The 17378-nt window shown below is 39.6% G+C and overlaps 4 protein-coding genes across 5 annotated transcripts; 2 read left to right on the top strand and 2 right to left on the bottom strand.

The window, feature by feature from the left end:
- The first annotated feature begins 167 nt into the window (after positions 1–167).
- Positions 168–5659, top strand: LOC6559614 (TWiK family of potassium channels protein 12). Its single transcript, XM_032734978.2, has 8 exons — positions 168–287; positions 3563–4054; positions 4111–4340; positions 4684–4808; positions 4870–5108; positions 5164–5290; positions 5353–5454; positions 5516–5659. Exons 2-8 carry the CDS (start codon positions 3750–3752, stop codon positions 5585–5587), a joined length of 1200 nt encoding a protein of 399 aa, XP_032590869.1. The 5' UTR covers positions 168–287; positions 3563–3749; the 3' UTR covers positions 5588–5659.
- Positions 5660–5707: 48 nt separating this feature from the next.
- On the bottom strand, positions 5708–7334 carry LOC6559615. Its single transcript, XM_001987367.2, has 2 exons — positions 7257–7334; positions 5708–7195 (listed from the first exon to the last, which is right to left on the bottom strand). The coding sequence occupies exon 2, from the start codon at positions 7166–7168 to the stop codon at positions 5975–5977; it is 1194 nt and encodes a 397-aa protein (XP_001987403.2). The 5' UTR covers positions 7169–7195; positions 7257–7334; the 3' UTR covers positions 5708–5974.
- Positions 7335–7927: 593 nt separating this feature from the next.
- On the top strand, positions 7928–12799 carry LOC6559118 (calcium permeable stress-gated cation channel 1). Of its 2 annotated transcripts, none has more exons than XM_001987368.3 (3): positions 7928–7946; positions 9503–10268; positions 10357–12799. In XM_001987368.3, the coding sequence occupies exons 2-3, from the start codon at positions 9544–9546 to the stop codon at positions 11897–11899; spliced, it is 2268 nt and encodes a 755-aa protein (XP_001987404.1). In that variant the 5' UTR covers positions 7928–7946; positions 9503–9543; the 3' UTR covers positions 11900–12799. The 2 variants fall into 2 exon arrangements, with proteins under 2 accessions (XP_001987404.1, XP_032591470.1); XM_032735579.1 differs by lacking the exon at positions 7928–7946 and adding an exon at positions 8770–8785.
- Positions 12796–16972, bottom strand: LOC6559119 (cullin-4A). The gene is made up of 11 exons (XM_001987369.2): positions 16772–16972; positions 16235–16702; positions 15901–16145; positions 15300–15760; positions 15041–15227; positions 14786–14978; positions 14580–14716; positions 14129–14518; positions 13772–14050; positions 13557–13709; positions 12796–13501 (listed from the first exon to the last, which is right to left on the bottom strand). Exons 2-11 carry the CDS (start codon positions 16572–16574, stop codon positions 13406–13408), a joined length of 2481 nt encoding a protein of 826 aa, XP_001987405.1. The 5' UTR covers positions 16575–16702; positions 16772–16972; the 3' UTR covers positions 12796–13405.
- Positions 16973–17378: the final 406 nt, after the last annotated feature.

Raw genomic sequence — 17378 nt, forward strand, 5'->3', positions numbered from 1 at the left:
AGATGTTCAACGTGCGCTGCGCTCACATTTGCGCTCATTTGCTCCGCTTTCTCTCTCACCCCTTTCTCTGATGAGATGATCGCTGAGCCAATTGCGACGTCACAGGTGAAGCGTCAAGATTAGCATTTGTATTTGCCGTCTATAAATATGTGGCCGCCAGTGGGTAACAGAACGTTGTGGTGAGCGTTTCACTGGGAGCGGCGGCGCGCATTTTTCTAGTTTCTCCAACAAATGCGGCAGAGTCGGCATTAGAAATCGGCATCGCCTAGTGAAGTGAATTAAGTAATGTACGTTTAAAAATAAAATACTGTGTTGCAGGTGCCAATAATTAAATAGAGCAGCATGAGTGAATGATAAAATAACATGCATATATGTTTATATGTACATGTTTGTAGTTTAAAATAGATGTGCATGGAAATCAGCTGCTAAGAAATAAAATCGAAACGCAACGAAACAAGTTGAACTGAATCGCAACAAAAGCAATGACGACAACGCGTTAGTGACGTCACAGCCGGTGCGGCGTGAATCTGGCATCTGGCAAAAGAAATAACACAAAACAGCAATAACAACATTGCACACATAAACATAGCCGACAGCAGCAACAACAAATACTAGCATCCATAAACACACATATAACAAATAGTTATCGATTGTCAATGATAAATGAGTCTGCAATCTGTATAAATACCAATAAGAACAACAATAACATACATTCACACATAGTCTATGTATATATATATATATATATATATATACATGTGTATGTATGTATTTTGGCAACTCGATATGCCGGTCAATGCACGAGAAATATTTTTTTGGTTTTTCTTGTGGTTTGCCTCACATCAATGTCGGTTCGTCTGTCTGTCAAACGGAATGAACAACATTTGGTAGCCAAGTACATATATTGCTGTAAATAATTATTATCCATGTCATTTGCTTTGCACCCAAACACACACACACACACACACACACAAAGAAACAGAGAGAGAGAGAGGATTTACCGCACACTTTCTTCGTTTAAGCATTACGATTTGCGTGTGTTTTCATTTGCATTCAAACATTTCTGTCTTTCTGTTGTATGAATTTAAAAATATTTTTTTCCTGTAGCTTTTGGCACTTAACATTCTATAATATTTTTCTGTACATTTTTGACTTGGGCAATTATGTACCATATAGTATGATGGAAAAATTAATTATGCAAGTGCCGATGATTTTGTTTGTATTATGAAGCGAGTTTTTATTCGCGGCCAGCATAAACATAAATACCTTCAGACACATCTACTCCGCTCTGCTATTATCATTTTTGTTTTTGTTTTTGTTTTTTTTTTTTGGGGAGGGAGCATTACTTAGCCATAAACAATCGCAGCATAATCTGTGAGGCAATTAAGTTTTTAAGCAATAGTTAAAAGAGCAGCCACTTCTCAGAAAGAATTTACACACAAATTAATACAAAACACATTTTCAGCAATCATACAGAAAATTCCTTTACTTTTTATTTGCTTTTGATCTTTTTTCTTAATGGTATTGATTCGCCTTAATCTGTAGAATATAACAGGCGGCCCATATATAATATTTTTCCCTTTCATTTCATATGGTCGGTCAATTAGTATTTTGTTTGCTTTTTCAATGTTATTATTAGTTTGGGTTGTACAAAAAACATAAGCGAACAAATTCCAGAAACGAGTCCATTAAAATTGTAATTAAAAAATTGGTATATTAATAGCCATTTAGTTTTGAAAAGAATTACATAAAATTTCTGTTTTAATCGTTTTAGTCCAGGTTAGTTGAAAAACAAAACACTCAACGGATTATTTTGAAATTTAACGAACAGCTAATTGCATTAAAAATATAAACATAAAGTTGACATAGACATTTCTTTTTATTTTTCTCCCCATTTGATTTTGCCGCACACATTTCAATTTTGCTTCTTCTTTCTCTCTCTTATTTCTCGTAATTTGCTTTTCTTTTCTTTTTTTTTTGTTGTCTTTTGAAAACATGTTTTTTGTTTTGGATTTGGCCAGACTTTGTTTGGTTTTTGATTATCTACGTTTATGTTTAGACTGTTTGTGCTTGTAAATAAAGTAGACAAGAACTGCAAATTGTATTTAAATTATGACCGACCGTCAATTTACGCTCCCCTCTGACCCCCGATTTTGCATTATTAGTAAATGTAAAGTACTTATCTATGTTAGGATGCCTGCTGCCTGCCCGCCCCGCTTGGATTTCATGTTCTTACTGTGGGGCTTATAAATTAAGAATAGACTCCTCTCTCTCTCTCTCTCTATCTATCTGCCCATCTCCCTCCCTCTCATTTAGCCACGAGTTTCTTTAGATTTTGGCATGGCAAAAAAAAAAAAATTATACTCACAAATTAGACAAATGACTGTTGCGTGTTGTAGAAGTTTATAAAAATAAGCATCAACATATCTCACACCCACTAAATGAAAAAAAGTAAGTGTGTTGAACGCGACATTGATTGACTGTGTGATACCCTACACTGACGACTCTTATGGACTGTTCTTTATTTGATCGATGTTGTCTGTCTGCCAATACATTATACCCATTGTTGTGCCCATTATTAAAGGGCATACAGAAAGAAATAGAAAACATTTGGCAACTGTTTCGCCACAGTGCCACAGACAATATCGCAGCTTTATGGTTGGGATGTCTCCAATTTGACGCTGTGGCTATGGCATTAGTAGGCGAAAGTAGGCGACAAGTGTCATCATCAGCAACATCATCGCCATCATCATCGTCTTCATCATCCACAACCAGAGCAATCCCGAAATGCCACCCACAGACGCAGCAGCCGCAGAAGCCACATCTCATGGCCATTTGGTCGAGACGCTTCACAGACCAGTTGCCAAACGTGTAGGCCCAAAAAATGAAATGAAATAATTCAAAATCATGTATGTAGTTCGTTTATAAAACAACTCAAATCCATAGATTTCAGCGGCTGCTGATGTTGGATGAATTTTTAGAAATTAATTTCTTTGAAAATATCATTAAAATGTCATGGCAAATGAACTACTGCAAGAATTATCACTATTAAAAATGAGTTATGCTCCAAGTGACACAGTTCGCCCAAAGAATTATACAAAACTAGATAATCAAAGCACTAGGAACACAAAACAAATAATATAAGCCACATTTTTCATTTTAAAGTATTTCAGCTGAATCAAATTTTGTAAAAATGTACAAGCTTCTAAAGTATTTACGAGTCGAACTCGCTATAAAGAAAAAGTTCATTAAAATAACACTATTTGTTGAGCAACTATGGCCATAAACATGCCCAGCCCTCAGTGATGGAGAATGGCTGCTATAAAAAGCAAAGATATATATTTAAAAATAATACATAGTCGTGAATAGTTTATCCGGTTCAAAGATTTACTGCCAACTGGGTGCTTTGATAATGAAGCGAGCCTTTTGTTTATCTGACACTTTGTATTTATTCGCCGATATATAAAAATATACAACATAAATGTATATTTATATATATATTTATATATGTGTTGTTTTGGCAGAAGGCACTTACAGTCTTAATATTTATTGGCTTCAACAGTTTGCAGAAACGAGGCCAATCCAAATCAATGGGCAGGCAAATCAGATCGAAGCATGTCCAGACCACGTTCGAAGCCGTTCTCATTACGCCAACAACAGGAGAGGCCGCAACGAGAGTCTGCTAATTGGGGCACGTTGAATGTGGATGTGGATTTGGATGCGATCGATATTGAGACCGGGATCGAGCCATGTCTTCGCGGCGCAGCTCCTTTCGGCGCAAAGAGAGGCCGGCATTTGAGCGCTTCAAGGATCACTGCCGACACTTTACGGCTTTCATGTTTAGCAATGTTGGCATCATACTCCTAGTCACATTCTATACGATCGGCGGCGCCTTCATCTTCCAGGCCATCGAAATATTCGAATACGAGAAACTGAAGACAGTCAAACCGCATCGCTTCATTGAGCACAATGTGAGTGGGGATTGCCTGAGTCGCATCTGGGAGCTGACAGCTGAGAATATTAGTTTCTTCGATCGGCACGCGTACAGAAAACAGTGAGTAATATGATACAAACAATTAGCATATATATTAATATGGTCTCTCATTGCAGTGTCAACGCTGTGCTGCTGGATTATCAGCGAGCTGTGGTGAAGAAACAGCTCCGCGGACCCGATGTGGATCATCAGTGGAGCTTCTCGGGCGCATTTCTCTACTCGCTGACCGTCATCACGACCATTGGCTATGGCAACATAACGCCTAGCTCCGATTGGGGAAAGCTGGTGACCATACTATATGCCATTATTGGCATGCCACTATTTCTGCTCTATCTATCCAACATAGGTATGCCGTAACTATATATTTGGGGAACAAAAAGAAAGAAATATTCAGAAGATTTTGCTAGTGTTCAAGAGTAATTTCTTGCATTATATGCTTTTTAGATTCAAGTCAATGTGATACATTCAATGCTCATTATTTGATTACGTCTGTCAAATTTACAATGTTCTTTTGTTTAAAGCTAGAAGTCTAATGAAATGATTGATAAACATTTTAGTATCTCTCATTTCCATAATTTCTTTATATTGCCATTGTAAATATTTTAATATAATTCTTTCAAGTATAATTATTTTCGCTATACAATTTTATGACAATGATTATAATTTGAGTACATCTGCCATATTTACAGGCGATGTGCTGGCCAAATCATTCAAGTGGATCTACTCCAAAGTCTGTCTCTGTCGCATTTGTCCGGGCGTGGCCAAGAGGCGTATAATACGCGAGCGTCGCAAACTGCGTCAGTTGGCCAGAGCAGTGAGTATATTGTGATCTACATATATGACGCGCTTTAGCTTATGCCATATTTTCTACTCAGCTGGAGCAGCACAAAATGGAAAGCGCGCGGGGCAGCAGCAGCACTAGTTGCTCGAGCAGCTCGAACAACAGCAGCAGCATCAGCAGCAGCAGTACTGATTACAGCAAGAGTTCGGCGGCGGCGTCCAGTGTGCTGGATGTGCCTTATAGTGATTCGGATTCGGATATTGAGCGAGAGATACGCGGCAGCACAGACGAGATAACGGTGCCCCTAACAGTGTGTATCTTTGTGATGGTCAGGTGAGATTGGGACGAGCTCCTCCACAACTCTGTCATACTCATGTAGGCTTATCAGTTATATACTATCGGGTGCCATACTTTTTGGACGCTGGGAGGATTGGAACTATCTGGATGGCAGCTATTTCTGTTTCATCTCATTGAGCAGCATCGGATTTGGTGATTTGGTGCCGGGTGATCGTGTGGTAAGTAGATCACTCACCTGAACTCCAATTTCAGTTTGATTTCAATCTTTGTCTTTTGGCAGATAACCGCCGATAAAGACAAGGTCGAGTTGAGCTTCATTTTGTGTGCCGTTTATCTACTGCTGGGCATGGCCTTAATAGCCATGTGTTTCAATTTAATGCAGGTGAGTCACCATTATTATATATAGAAGCTCATTTTTCTATATCCGATTCTACTTCTTTCAGGAACAAGTCATTCACAATATGCGCGCTATAAAGCGTGCTTTTAAGGCCTGCTTCCGTTGCCGTAGCTCTTAGCCAAACATTTGTTGACGTACAAAGCCAAAATCATCAAGCACAATATATGTATATAAGTTATCAGTTAGGCCGATCGTTAGCTTAGTTTAAGTAGTAGTCAAATATAAGTATGCATGTATATATATTGCAAGAATGTGTTCCTTCTTTTCATTTATTTATCTTTTGTAAATCAGTTCGTAGTTCTAAAAACCATAATTACAACTAGTGTAAATTAGATTGTATTACAATTATTATATAAAAATTAGAATTCTAAATACTGCTGCCCGTTGGCCATTCCTCTCGAATTTGTACTCTCTAATATTTGGATATATGACTACTAAATGTAAATGAGAAATGAATATTGCATCGATATTACAATAATAATAATTTTCCCCAGACAGTTGGCGTTTAAACTCTTCTTCCCTTTATCAATCGGGCTTGCTCTGATTTCGTCAATTGTCTTTCTAAACGCTTCTTTTTCGCAAGCAAAGTCTTCACCTGACGATCTTGCTGCAATGGCGCCACAGAAGATAGCTCCACATAGCTGGGCAGGGTCTCACAATACCTATCCACGCACGCATCCTTGAACTGCTGATATAGCTCACTTGAAAGGCGGCTAATGCCCGGGGAAGTGAGCAGATCGAAGGCGGTCAGTTTGAGTGCCTCAAATTGACGACGCGTTTTAGCCGATACCAGTTTGCCTTGTATTTTGGTTTTTATAATTGGAATTGATAACGTTGGAGCATCCGGTTGGCTAAGCGTCTTTTTCTGATCTACGATTAGCTTACGGTGGCGCACCTCCATTTTTAGACGGGGACTCGGCGGCTTTGTAGACGACACTTTCGCCAATCTCTTCTTCTTCGACAAGGGTGACCAGGAAATGGATGCTGTCGACTGCGTGGTTGTGTCGCCTTTACGGCGTGAATAGGTACGCAAGGGTGGGGCCTTGTGCATAAAGTTGTATAGCGCCGGTTCTGATGTGGTTGCCGAGTCTGGTGAACTAGCCGTAGATGCAAGCCGACGTCTAAGCGACGAATCTGGTGTGTTTGCAACAGGGCGAAGCGGACTGACGTCAGGCAACTCAGAGATGGGCAGATTGCACGTATGGAACGATGACTCCAGAAACGGTTGAGTATCTGAGTTAATTGTAGCGGATGTGGGTGAAGTCATCATCTGAGTTGGCCTGCAACGTGTTTGCTCCGGCGTCAGCACCATTGATACATTCTCCTTCTCGGCCCGCACTGACGATCCGCGTGATGGTGTACTTCTAGCCAATGGTGCAGATTTGTTACTAACATCTACCCCGGAGTTATATCCCAATGGAGGCACAATTCTTACATTGCCAAATTTAGTGGCAGGAAGGATAAATTGTCCTTTTTGCCCCTGGCCACAGGCCGCATTGCAGCAGCGATTACTGGGTATGATGTTTTGAAATGTAATTACTCCCTTGATTATCTGCGGCACAAATAGCTGGCTATCGTATCCAACACAATCGACCAGCACAACATTGTTGCCGGACAAAAGTTTAATTTTAAATTGCAAAACGCCGCTTGATGTTTTATTCGCCATCATTTGTGTATCAATTGCTGAACTTGTAGGCATTTATACCTTAAGAAATATTTCAGGCGGCTGCGTAAATTATAAATAAACGAATCCAATATTAATAATACGAAAAGGAAATTTTACTCACATATTCCGTAGCGGGCTAAACATTCGTGTTATACATGTTATGATTTTAGTCGACGGCGGAAATTATCCGATAGTCCTATCGCGTCGGTAATCGAAACTATCGTTAATCGAGTGCATTTATTGCTTGATGAGAAGGATGCTGAAGCCAATCTATGCATGAAAAATACACATATTTCAAATTTTCAGATTTCATTTAAAGCATTTTTATTATTGTACAATTCAAATATATAACGTCTCTAAAAATCAGTAAGGAGCTATTCTATAATTCACACGGACACCCATCGCTAGTTTTTGGCTCAGAATTGTATGTTCATGGTCAAAAGAAAATGAAGATGGCACCACCGTAACAAATATCGTTTGCAATCAATTAACAGTTATTCGATTTGAAAGATGACCAATTTCGGAATGTATACGTCGTTTTAAATTTAATACACATAATTTGAAATTACACCATTGCTTACTATATTTTACATCAAACCACATTCAAATGTTTTGAATTTTTGCAGAGCTTGAAACAGAGCTGATTTCCAGAAAACAATTGGTTGCCGCTGTTAACAATAACATGTGAACAAAATGTTAGTTTACAGATGGACAAGCAAAACAGTGGAACGCACTTGCAGACAAAAAAATAAACATTAAATTCAATAAATTAGTTGCAATCGAAAAAATCAAATAAAATCAAGTTGACACGGTACGCAAAAGAGCAGTTCATATGTGGCAAATATTATTTTGTAGTTTCATACCCAAAACTTAAAAAAACATTAGAAATTTGTCAAGAGGTGAACACACAAACATATTATTATTGCATATGTGTGTGTTTGTACATGTGTAGTTAAGTTTTATCGTAACACATAATTATAGTAAATGTGTTGTATTTGGAAAAATTCGTTTTAAAATGTGGATGATTCATAGCAATTAAAGAAAAGATACGAATAGGATTGGAAAGGTGGCAAGTGACGCGATACTTTTGGCCACTCAACCACCCCTTGCCGCACCCCTGCTCCACATGGCAAACAACAATAAGCAGCAGCAATGTCGAAACACGTTCGTTTCAGCACACACACATATGCACACATTTAAAATAATAATAATTATCTTATATATAATATATAACAAGTCCATTTTGTACATAGCTAATGCATGTCAAATATAATTTAATCAGAAATTGATTGCAAGTGCGTTTTAGCAGAAGGAAAGTAGCTGTTGTGCGCACTCATACATGTTCATATACGCGTATTTATTTTGCATAGTATTTTGTCATACTTTATGAATAGACGCAATCATCATGCGACCACAGCTTCAAAATACAAAACTAATCGATAATAAAGAATAGGATACAGGCTATCGTTATTTGGCTTCTCTCTTGCGGTCTTCTTTTTTTTTAGAGAAAAATGAAGGTATTTACTGCTAACTGCCGTCAACCGCTAAGCTAAAAGAAAAACAAAACAGCTGATTGAACGTATTATCTGTTTGTACTTTCCAACGTAACCAAGATAACGTAGTCTCTTCTGTGTGTGTGTGTGCGTGTGTGTAAGTATTTGTGTGTGACATTTATAGGCGATTTTTACATTTATTTGCGTGGACTTTGCTTGCTGCCACCAAAGCGACCTAATAAGATAAATCTGTCTAGTGGACGGCCTTGTCACACCAACATCATCAAGCAATTGTGTTTCCCGCATTGAAATTAAATTGATGCACGCTTCTGAGGGTTTCGTCCGATCTCTAACAAATTAAATTGATCCAAACTTCTGAGGGTTTCTCATTCCCTAAAAAAGTGGCATTTAATTGCCGAACATAATATACCCTCACAAGCGACAATTAATCTTGTTCTTTTTCTCTTTAATAGTAATTGAATGATTTATATACCCAAGTACCGATTTAATTTTTCAAATTTTTAATTAAATTCCCTGGTATTTTTCCTAAATTGTTCTTATGTATTTGGTATATTATAGTTCTTTGCACTTGCAAACAATTTAATTAGCTTTTAAGTTTTGGTCAGGGACAGCCATGTCGTGCGATAAAAACATAGAACTCTGTCACAGCGAGAGTATCAATCTACAGTAGCCAGGTCTGGCAGTAATGTACTCGTAGCCAGCTGCTTTCTTATCTATTGCAAATGTACAGATAGCCAACGTATCACACGGTTCGACTTTGTTAGGCTGTTAAGAAGAAGAGAAGACAAATGGAATTGAATTTTATCCAACGTGTGTCATCTAGCATTAATTTTGCACTTTCGATTATTTGCAGTGGTTCACTTGCTCGCAACTTCCGGCCGTGGTCAGTGGAAAATGGATTTCGCCGCATTTGATAATGATAACCCGCTCAACTGTTCGGTTGGCAATCGGACAACATTATTGATCAGTGCCTACAATGGCATACCCGAAACGCTAATATTGAACACCATCTTATGGGTGTTACTCATCCTCTTGTTTACGATGCTACGTCATCAGGCGAGCGATTACCGTTTGGCTTTGGTCAACACCAATGGCACCAAGAAGCGCTGGACGGAAATCTTTTATTCGCGTGCCGCAAGCGTTGTGGAACCGCAAGCGGGCACATCCACGCACCCCCGGTCGAGTGTTGGGTCAAATCAGTCACAAAATACGGACTCTACGCCCCTTTCGCCCATTCAAACCGAGCCGAGCATATTCAATTGGATACGTGTGACGTTTAAGCTGCGCAAGGAGACCATTTTGCTGCACTCTGGCCCGGATGCGGTGCACTATTTGTCGTTCCAACAGCATTTGATGGCTGTTATGGCACTGGTCACCATCATCTCGGTGGCCATTATATTGCCCATTAACTTTTTACACGGATCCAATTACGATGGGCAATCATTTGGACGCACCACAATGGCCAATCTGAGTGGGAATTCGGCATGGCTGTGGGTGCACACCATAATTACCATATTGTATATACCGCTAGTGGTGCTCATCATGCGACGCTCCTCCGGACGCAATGCCTTTAAAAAGGCAGCAACGCGCACCATCATGATATCCAATATATCCAATAGGTTGTTAAGAATGACAATTGATAATTGGCTTGGAATAATGATAATTTAAATTGCTTCTTTTTTCGTTTTCGTTTTCGTTTGCTTATAGTGACCGCAACAAGACCGTTATACGCAACTATATGCAGGAACTGTTCCCGGATGTGACCATTGAGACGGTCAGCATTGCGTACAACATTTCCCGTCTGTATGTCCGCAATGGGGAGTTTGAGCGGGCGCACGAGGCACGTGTATATTGTGAGCATCATCGCGATCGGGACACGTTGATGGCCAAGCCGGAGGTGTGCTCGTGCAAGAAGGAGAACGCCTACGAATATTATCAGCGAGAGGAGCGTAAATTATCCGGCGATGTGGCACGCTTGCGTGCGTCGACAATGAACGAACCCTTGGACATTGCATTCCTCACCGTGTCCACGGTGCAGGAGGCACAGAATATAGTCACCCACTTTACGCCCGGCACATACAGGCAGTGGCAAATAATGTTTGCCCCATCGCCAGATGACATCTTCTGGGAGAATCTCAATGTGAACAAAAGCCATTGGTATTTGAAATTCGTTTGCGTGAACGTTGTGCTCTTCATTGTGCTCTTCTTCCTGACCACACCGGCCATGGTCGTCAATCTGTTGAATAGTCGTCCGTGGCTTAAGGAAACTGAATCAAAAATTTCACCACTCATCTCTGAGTTCTTGCCCACGCTGATGCTGTGGACACTGTCCGCCCTGATGCCAGTAATTGTTTCGATTTCGGACAAATGGATGGGTCACTATACGCGCTCCAAGCAGAACTATTCGATCATGACCAAGTGCTTTGGGTATCTGCTGCTGATGATCCTGATATTGCCCTCGTTGGGCCTGACATCGGCCCAGGCGCTCCTCGAATGGGGACTAACGAATGAAACGTATCGCTGGCAATGCATTTTCTTGCCGGATCGTGGCTCGTTCTATGTGAATTATATTATAACCGCTGCGTTTATTGGTACATCCTTGGAGCTGTTGCGTTTCCCCGAACTGATTGTCTACATTTGGGCACTGCTTAAGGCCACCTCGAAGGCGGAGACACCGTACATCCGCAGATCGATATTGATCGAGTTCCCCTTTGGCATACACTACGCCTGGACAACGCTCGTCTTTACCATATCGATTGTGTACAGCGTATTCTGCCCACTGATAATGCCCTTTGCCATGATATACATTTGCCTCAAGCATATGGTGGATCGTTACAATCTGTATTTCGCATATGGACCCTCGAACATGATATCACGTAAGGGTGGCAAAATCCACTCCACAGCTGTCACAATGACCAAGTTCTCGGTACTAATATTGGTCCTGGTGATGGCCATGATATGCTATTTCCGTGGCGATGAAGGCATGGCTAAATTCTTAATTTTAATCATCACGTTGGCCATTACGGTCACGTTGTTCATCTTCATGTCGCCCATCAAGCGCTGTGCGGCTACGCGACGCCCCAGTATTGTGGAAATAGCTGGCCCCGCACCCGCCTATATACCCGATGTGCTGAGAGCACACCCGCAAACGAGCGCCCGTCCCTCGGTAACCGGCTTTGGTGGTTATGGATCGGACAATGTATCCGATTACGACAGCTCTCAATATAGCGTTAACAGCGTGGAGGCGTAAGGCGTAAGGCGTCTTTCGTCGAATTTCGTTCTTTGTTTTTGTGTTCGTTTTCGTTTTGGCTAAAATTAGAGTCGCAATTATAAGCAATCGCAGATTTTGGCAATGCAATATTTTTGTATAAGATTTTTAATAAGCCGCTGATAACTTTCCAAGTACTGTTAATTGTGCAATAAGCAATTGTGTGCAAATTGATGGAAAATGTGATACCAATTAGCGTCGATGTTTGCGTCTGAGTTCAGTTAAAGTACGTTTTTAAAAAACGTTTCCGGCTGCGCCTAAATCATAAGTGTAATTTGTATTTTGTATATATGCATATCTTTTCTAACCATAATCCTAATTTACCTACTCTTTATAATTATTTGTAATTTCAATTGTAAATACTAAAGTATTTTTTATCGCAGATTGATTATAACCAGGATACATATATATTCCTAACTATAGCCACTACAATTTGCAACTAAAATTTCTAACATATATATATAAATATACAAGTGTATTTCTGTACTTTAAGCAAAATAGTTAAAAGACAACAAAACACACAGTACAATATGAGAAATTACACATATTTTGATGTTGTATGTCGGTCAAAAGTTGAGTATTAGATTTCAATCAAATACGCCGTATTTACCTGAAAAATCAGAACTGGACACTAATTTTGTTTATTTACCCAAAAATGTCAAATAAAAACAATTTAGGATAGTAAATGCGGTTCTGATTTGGATACCGATGCAGAATTATGATTACTAGCTTATTTAGTTGAATGCTATTTAATTCTCCTGGGATAATATTAGCCCAAAAATAAATCATATTTTGGTGTCTTCTCCTTTAAGTCAAAAGATAGCAGGCTGGATATTGATATATTGATATTTTACTAAAAATAAAGTATGGACAACAAATTTACAAGTAATTCTGTTTTATTTATTGAAAAATTTCATAAATAAAAACGATTTAGTTTATGCGTATCCGTTTTACATACGAGTACTAGTTTATTATTTATTTAAGTATTTCTATTAATATTAGCCTGCAAATGTTTCATCTATTGTTATTCGAAGGACAAGTACTCATCATCAATAATAAAATAAAAACAGACCAATTAACAAATTACGAATTCTGTAGTTTGTGAAGTTCATTTTAATGTTGCTGTTGACGTTCTAGATAGTTTATATCGTTAACAACAAAACACACGTGTTGCAACATTTTCTTTTGACCTTTGAAGCCGCATAGCATTTTGTTAAATTAAACGACTAATTTTTTTTTAGATAATACAGTATAACACACAAAGAAAACGAATTGCAGCAACTACACTAGCCACCACTTAAAACTCTGTGGGATCGTGTTCGAACTATAACTACAATATGAAATTCATGTTTTCTCAATGTTTACAGATACAAAAAAAAAATCTTTCGTTGGACTTGTTCAGATGTACGGTATGATTTCAAGATAAAAAATAACTTTAATGATTTTGTGTTCTGAGTTAGTTGGCCAAAAAATTGAATTTCCGCGTATTTATGCCACATAGTTGTATTGATTTTGATTATCCTTGTCCCGCTCCATATAATCCCGATCGATCAGTGACTCGATGCGCTTTTTCAGATCAGCAGGCTAAACGATATTACAGATTAGTATATATTGACATAAGTTAGCTGGCAATACGCACTTTAACGGGAAACGTTAGCTGGTTGAACAACTCGGTGATGAGCAAATTGTGGCTAAGCGTTTTACGCATTTTCATAATGCGCACAATGGCCGCATCAATTTGATACTGACGATCCTGAAAAACACGTTCCTCCGTCGCCTTCTGCTCCTCATTCTATACAAAAGGGAAAGTGTCTAATTTAGTTAGCTATTCATGTGATTGCTATGCCTGCTTACCGTTTCCTTCATTTGTATTTGATTAATTTTGATGCGAAACAATTTATTGATGAACTCATTATTGAAATCAAATTGATCCTTATCCTCAATGTCGCGTCCCTTCGGTGTCTTGGTGATGACACGCGCACGTCCGCAGGCCAGCGACTGCAGAGTGCGTCGCAGCTCACCATCCTCAATGCTGGTGGCAGCCAATATCTCCTCGTAGCTCAACATCGGTTTGTCGTTGAACAACAGCAGCACGAGTCCTTGGAAGAGTGACACCAACAGCTCTTTGGGACCCTAATGAATGCAAAATGCAAACAAAAAGTTAATTGATTAATGAATTTGGATGATCTGTTTGTTCGACAGTCAACTCACCGCATCGAAACTTGCACGCAATACGCAATTGCCCAGTGTTGGCTGCCATTGTAGCTTTCGCCCGCTGTGTTTCTCCAGATAGAACTTGTTGAATATTTGTTGGGGATTGATAAATTGGGGCGGCATTGTGACCTCGGTGGGCGTGTATGTTGGCCAATAGCCCATGGTCAGTATGCTGACGGTTAAATCCAGATTGGTCACATCACGATCGTTGCTAAGCGCATGACCTCGAAATGCCAAATTGACATCACGACTCAGTTCCATATCCTTGAACATGCCCTCCAGTTTAGATGTGAAACCGCCACCGCATTCCTGTTTCAATTTCGACAACATGCTCTTCTCCGAGTCCACCGAGGCAGATTTGCCCACGAGCAAACGCTTGGCCAGATCCTGTCAAAAAATTATTGAATTATAAATCTAGGTGTATAATAAAACCTAGGATAGTTATAACCTTTTTGTAGAATGCTTCAAAGACGTCCTTGCCATGTATAAAACGAAACAGAACCATGATCTTATCCAACGTCTTTTCCAGCTCCTCGTCGGTGGTGCCCTTGTTGCCTGAGCGCAATTTCATATCCACATATTTAGCTGTTGACAATATGTGTATAAATATCTGTCAGAATCAGCTAGTTATTTGTTTATAGCAAGACAACATACCAATTAGTTCAGCCGGTTTGTTGGCGCGCTGATTAATGAAGAATTCGAAGGCTTCGCGCAGCGAATTTGTGAATTTCTCATTGTGCTCAAAGCAATTACGCACAATGACATCCATTTTGTCCTTGAAGTCCAGCAGATCTTGCACCATACTCTTGTCCTTCTCGGGATCGATGACAATGGTGCGTCCCTTTTTCTAAAACGTTAAAGATAATATTAAAAATGTTTGATTAACTAGAATAGTTTGTTTTGTCTTGCCTTGATGTAACCATTGAAATTGCCGCAGAGCTCGGAAGTGCCGTTTTTGACGCGACTAAGCAGGCCATACAAAAGGGTTAGATCGTTCAGTCTGTTGTCCTCTAGAAGTGAGTCAAGGCCCTTTTGCAGAATTGTCGTTAAATGTTCGGCAAGCAGTTCCTTTTCCACATTATATATTAAAGGATGTCTGCACAACAGAGAGCATAAGTTAGTTTAGCAAATAAATATAACATGGTTTTTGAATTTTGATATATCATACTTTGTGCTGGAGTCTAGATAATGCAAGAGACGCTCATTCTCCTCGGCGAGGCGTTTGCTCACATGCTGTAAGTACTCGGGCACCTCCAACTCCTGCATTTTGCGTTGACTCTCAGCCTTGTACAGTTGATTAGTTGCATCAAGGAACTTCTCCTCAAATGCGCTGCTATATATCTGCAGGTCACACAGCATACGCACCAAGCTCTTAAGCAAACCACGATCCACGGTTGCGCCCTGGCGTTCCTTCTCGATGAGCGTAAGCAGGCCGTCCACAGTGCGCTTCTGTACAACGCTGTTCTGGGCAAAGTGTATGCGAAAGAGGTCCAGCCCCATGTCCCATATCGAGTGTATAAGTGAATTTTGCAGCACATAGGTGCGATCCATATATAAAAATATACTACGTATCATGATCATTTGCTGGCAGAATGATAACCACCAATTGTTGATTTTTTCCAGCAATACCTGAAAAGAATTGAACATTATACATTTTTAAATTATCTTCATCTGGTATATATATTTCCGGAGTCAAGTGTTTGCACTCAGCGTATTGCTTACATACGTATGAATTATGTAAAATTAGATTCAGAAGTTGATCCACTTACTAGTTTGTCCATGCTGCCACCAGTGAGCTCCTTCAGTTTGATATTACGTTTAACGTGCTGTTCCGTCAGCTCCTTAAGTTTGGCATATAATTGTGCATCCATTTTATGGCTGCACATATTCACAACGGCCTGGTAGAGCTCTTCCAGGGAATATTTAATGGGCTTGGACAATTGGATGGCGAGAACGGCCTCTTCCAGCTTCACGTAAGTGTCCTCAGAATAGTTATCGGGCAGTGTGGGTTTAGCTATGGCGTATTTAAATGCAATTTGTTAATAATTATATTGTATATCGTTATCGTTATTGTTATCGCAGCTGAACTGCTGCGCCACTTACCCTTGAAGTTCTTAATAACAATCTTTTTAACATCACCCGGCTTGGTGTTGTGTATGGCTCCCATGCGATTAAGAAGATTTGAGGTAGTTGATGCCGCACGTATATCATTGCCATGATGCGGTCCCAGCATCGAAAAATTTGGCAATCGTTCGCCATTTGTGGACGCTGCCGAATTCATATTTTGGGCGGCGAAGGCGCTTCGGTTTGTTGTTGTTGCTGTTGTCGTCGTCGTCGTCGTTATTGGATTGCTGCTGTCACCCTTTTTCAAACAGGCGGCAATATTCTCAGTGTCGTTTAGTTCAGTCGTATCCATAGGCCTATATTTCTTAGCAGCACTCATTGCTTGGAATGAGAATGAGTGTGTAGTGTCCAATACGCTGGAGCCTTTTAATGCTCACCGCGCTGGCGCTGGACCTTGATTGTTGCTGACCCGCTGACGTTCGATCCAAAAAGCTGCCGGTCGCAATGCTATCATGCACAGAATATTTGTAATTGTTTAACAATCAAAAATTTTCTCTTGTTTTGGCATAAATTTACCCCGTGCTGGTACTAAACAAGTACGACGATATCGATATGTGAAATGTCTTTCGCTAGTTTCGCACACTTCTCGCTGTCGCCATCAGCAATAAATTGTATAGCTTTGGCAAAAGGCACTTTCTTTGTTCAAGTCCACGTTCCTTACTATGTGCGCGCACTAAAATTTCAGCTGAGGAAGATAATGACACAATATACGCGTTAAATATTTATTTGCACTACACAACTCAATGTATGTCTTGCAGATTAATGCAGGTAATCGATTATCTATAATCGAGTCACCACCACAATCAAGTCAATGCTTGCGATATTTAATTAATCGATATTTTTGCGATAAGCAATTCGCATGCACAGCCTTACAACCAACCATGCTCGATCTGCATGATGAGTTCGATTCGAACGTAGTACAAATCCGGTGTTTTCCATAATTATTATTAAAAGTTCAGTTTTGTTTTTGGTAAAAACACAACCTTATATGTATGTATATTTAATAAGCGTTGAGTTCTTCTTTTATTTGTCTTAAATATAATATCAAATATGTTTTATAGTGTAATATTAAGGTTTTTGCTAAATAAATACTGAAACGTGTATACAAAATGTAAAGGGTGGT

Source organism: Drosophila grimshawi, unplaced genomic scaffold (assembly GCF_018153295.1).
Source record: "Drosophila grimshawi isolate 15287-2541.00 unplaced genomic scaffold, ASM1815329v1 contig_1369, whole genome shotgun sequence".
NCBI lineage: Eukaryota > Metazoa > Arthropoda > Insecta > Diptera > Drosophilidae > Drosophila > Drosophila grimshawi.

What these genes read in the sequence shown, in the direction of transcription:
- LOC6559614 (XM_032734978.2), top strand. Translation starts at nt 3,750, where the DNA reads ATGTCTTCGCGGCGCAGCTCCTTTCGGCGCAAAGAGAGGCCGGCATTT. An exon ending in CGGCACGCGTACAGAAAACA is followed by an intron (nt 4,055 to 4,110) that starts GTGAGTAATATG and finishes CTCTCATTGCAG; the next exon opens with TGTCAACGCTGTGCTGCTGG. An exon ending in TGTGTTTCAATTTAATGCAG is followed by an intron (nt 5,455 to 5,515) that starts GTGAGTCACCAT and finishes TACTTCTTTCAG; the next exon opens with GAACAAGTCATTCACAATAT.
- LOC6559615 (XM_001987367.2), bottom strand. Translation starts at nt 7,168, where the DNA reads ATGCCTACAAGTTCAGCAATTGATACACAAATGATGGCGAATAAAACA.
- LOC6559118 (XM_001987368.3), top strand. Translation starts at nt 9,544, where the DNA reads ATGGATTTCGCCGCATTTGATAATGATAACCCGCTCAACTGTTCGGTT. An exon ending in ATATCCAATATATCCAATAG is followed by an intron (nt 10,269 to 10,356) that starts GTTGTTAAGAAT and finishes GTTTGCTTATAG; the next exon opens with TGACCGCAACAAGACCGTTA.
- LOC6559119 (XM_001987369.2), bottom strand. Translation starts at nt 16,574, where the DNA reads ATGAGTGCTGCTAAGAAATATAGGCCTATGGATACGACTGAACTAAAC. An exon ending in TGTTATTAAGAACTTCAAGG is followed by an intron (nt 16,146 to 16,234) that starts GTAAGTGGCGCA and finishes AATACGCCATAG; the next exon opens with CTAAACCCACACTGCCCGAT. An exon ending in ATTTCAATGGTTACATCAAG is followed by an intron (nt 14,979 to 15,040) that starts GCAAGACAAAAC and finishes TTAACGTTTTAG; the next exon opens with AAAAAGGGACGCACCATTGT.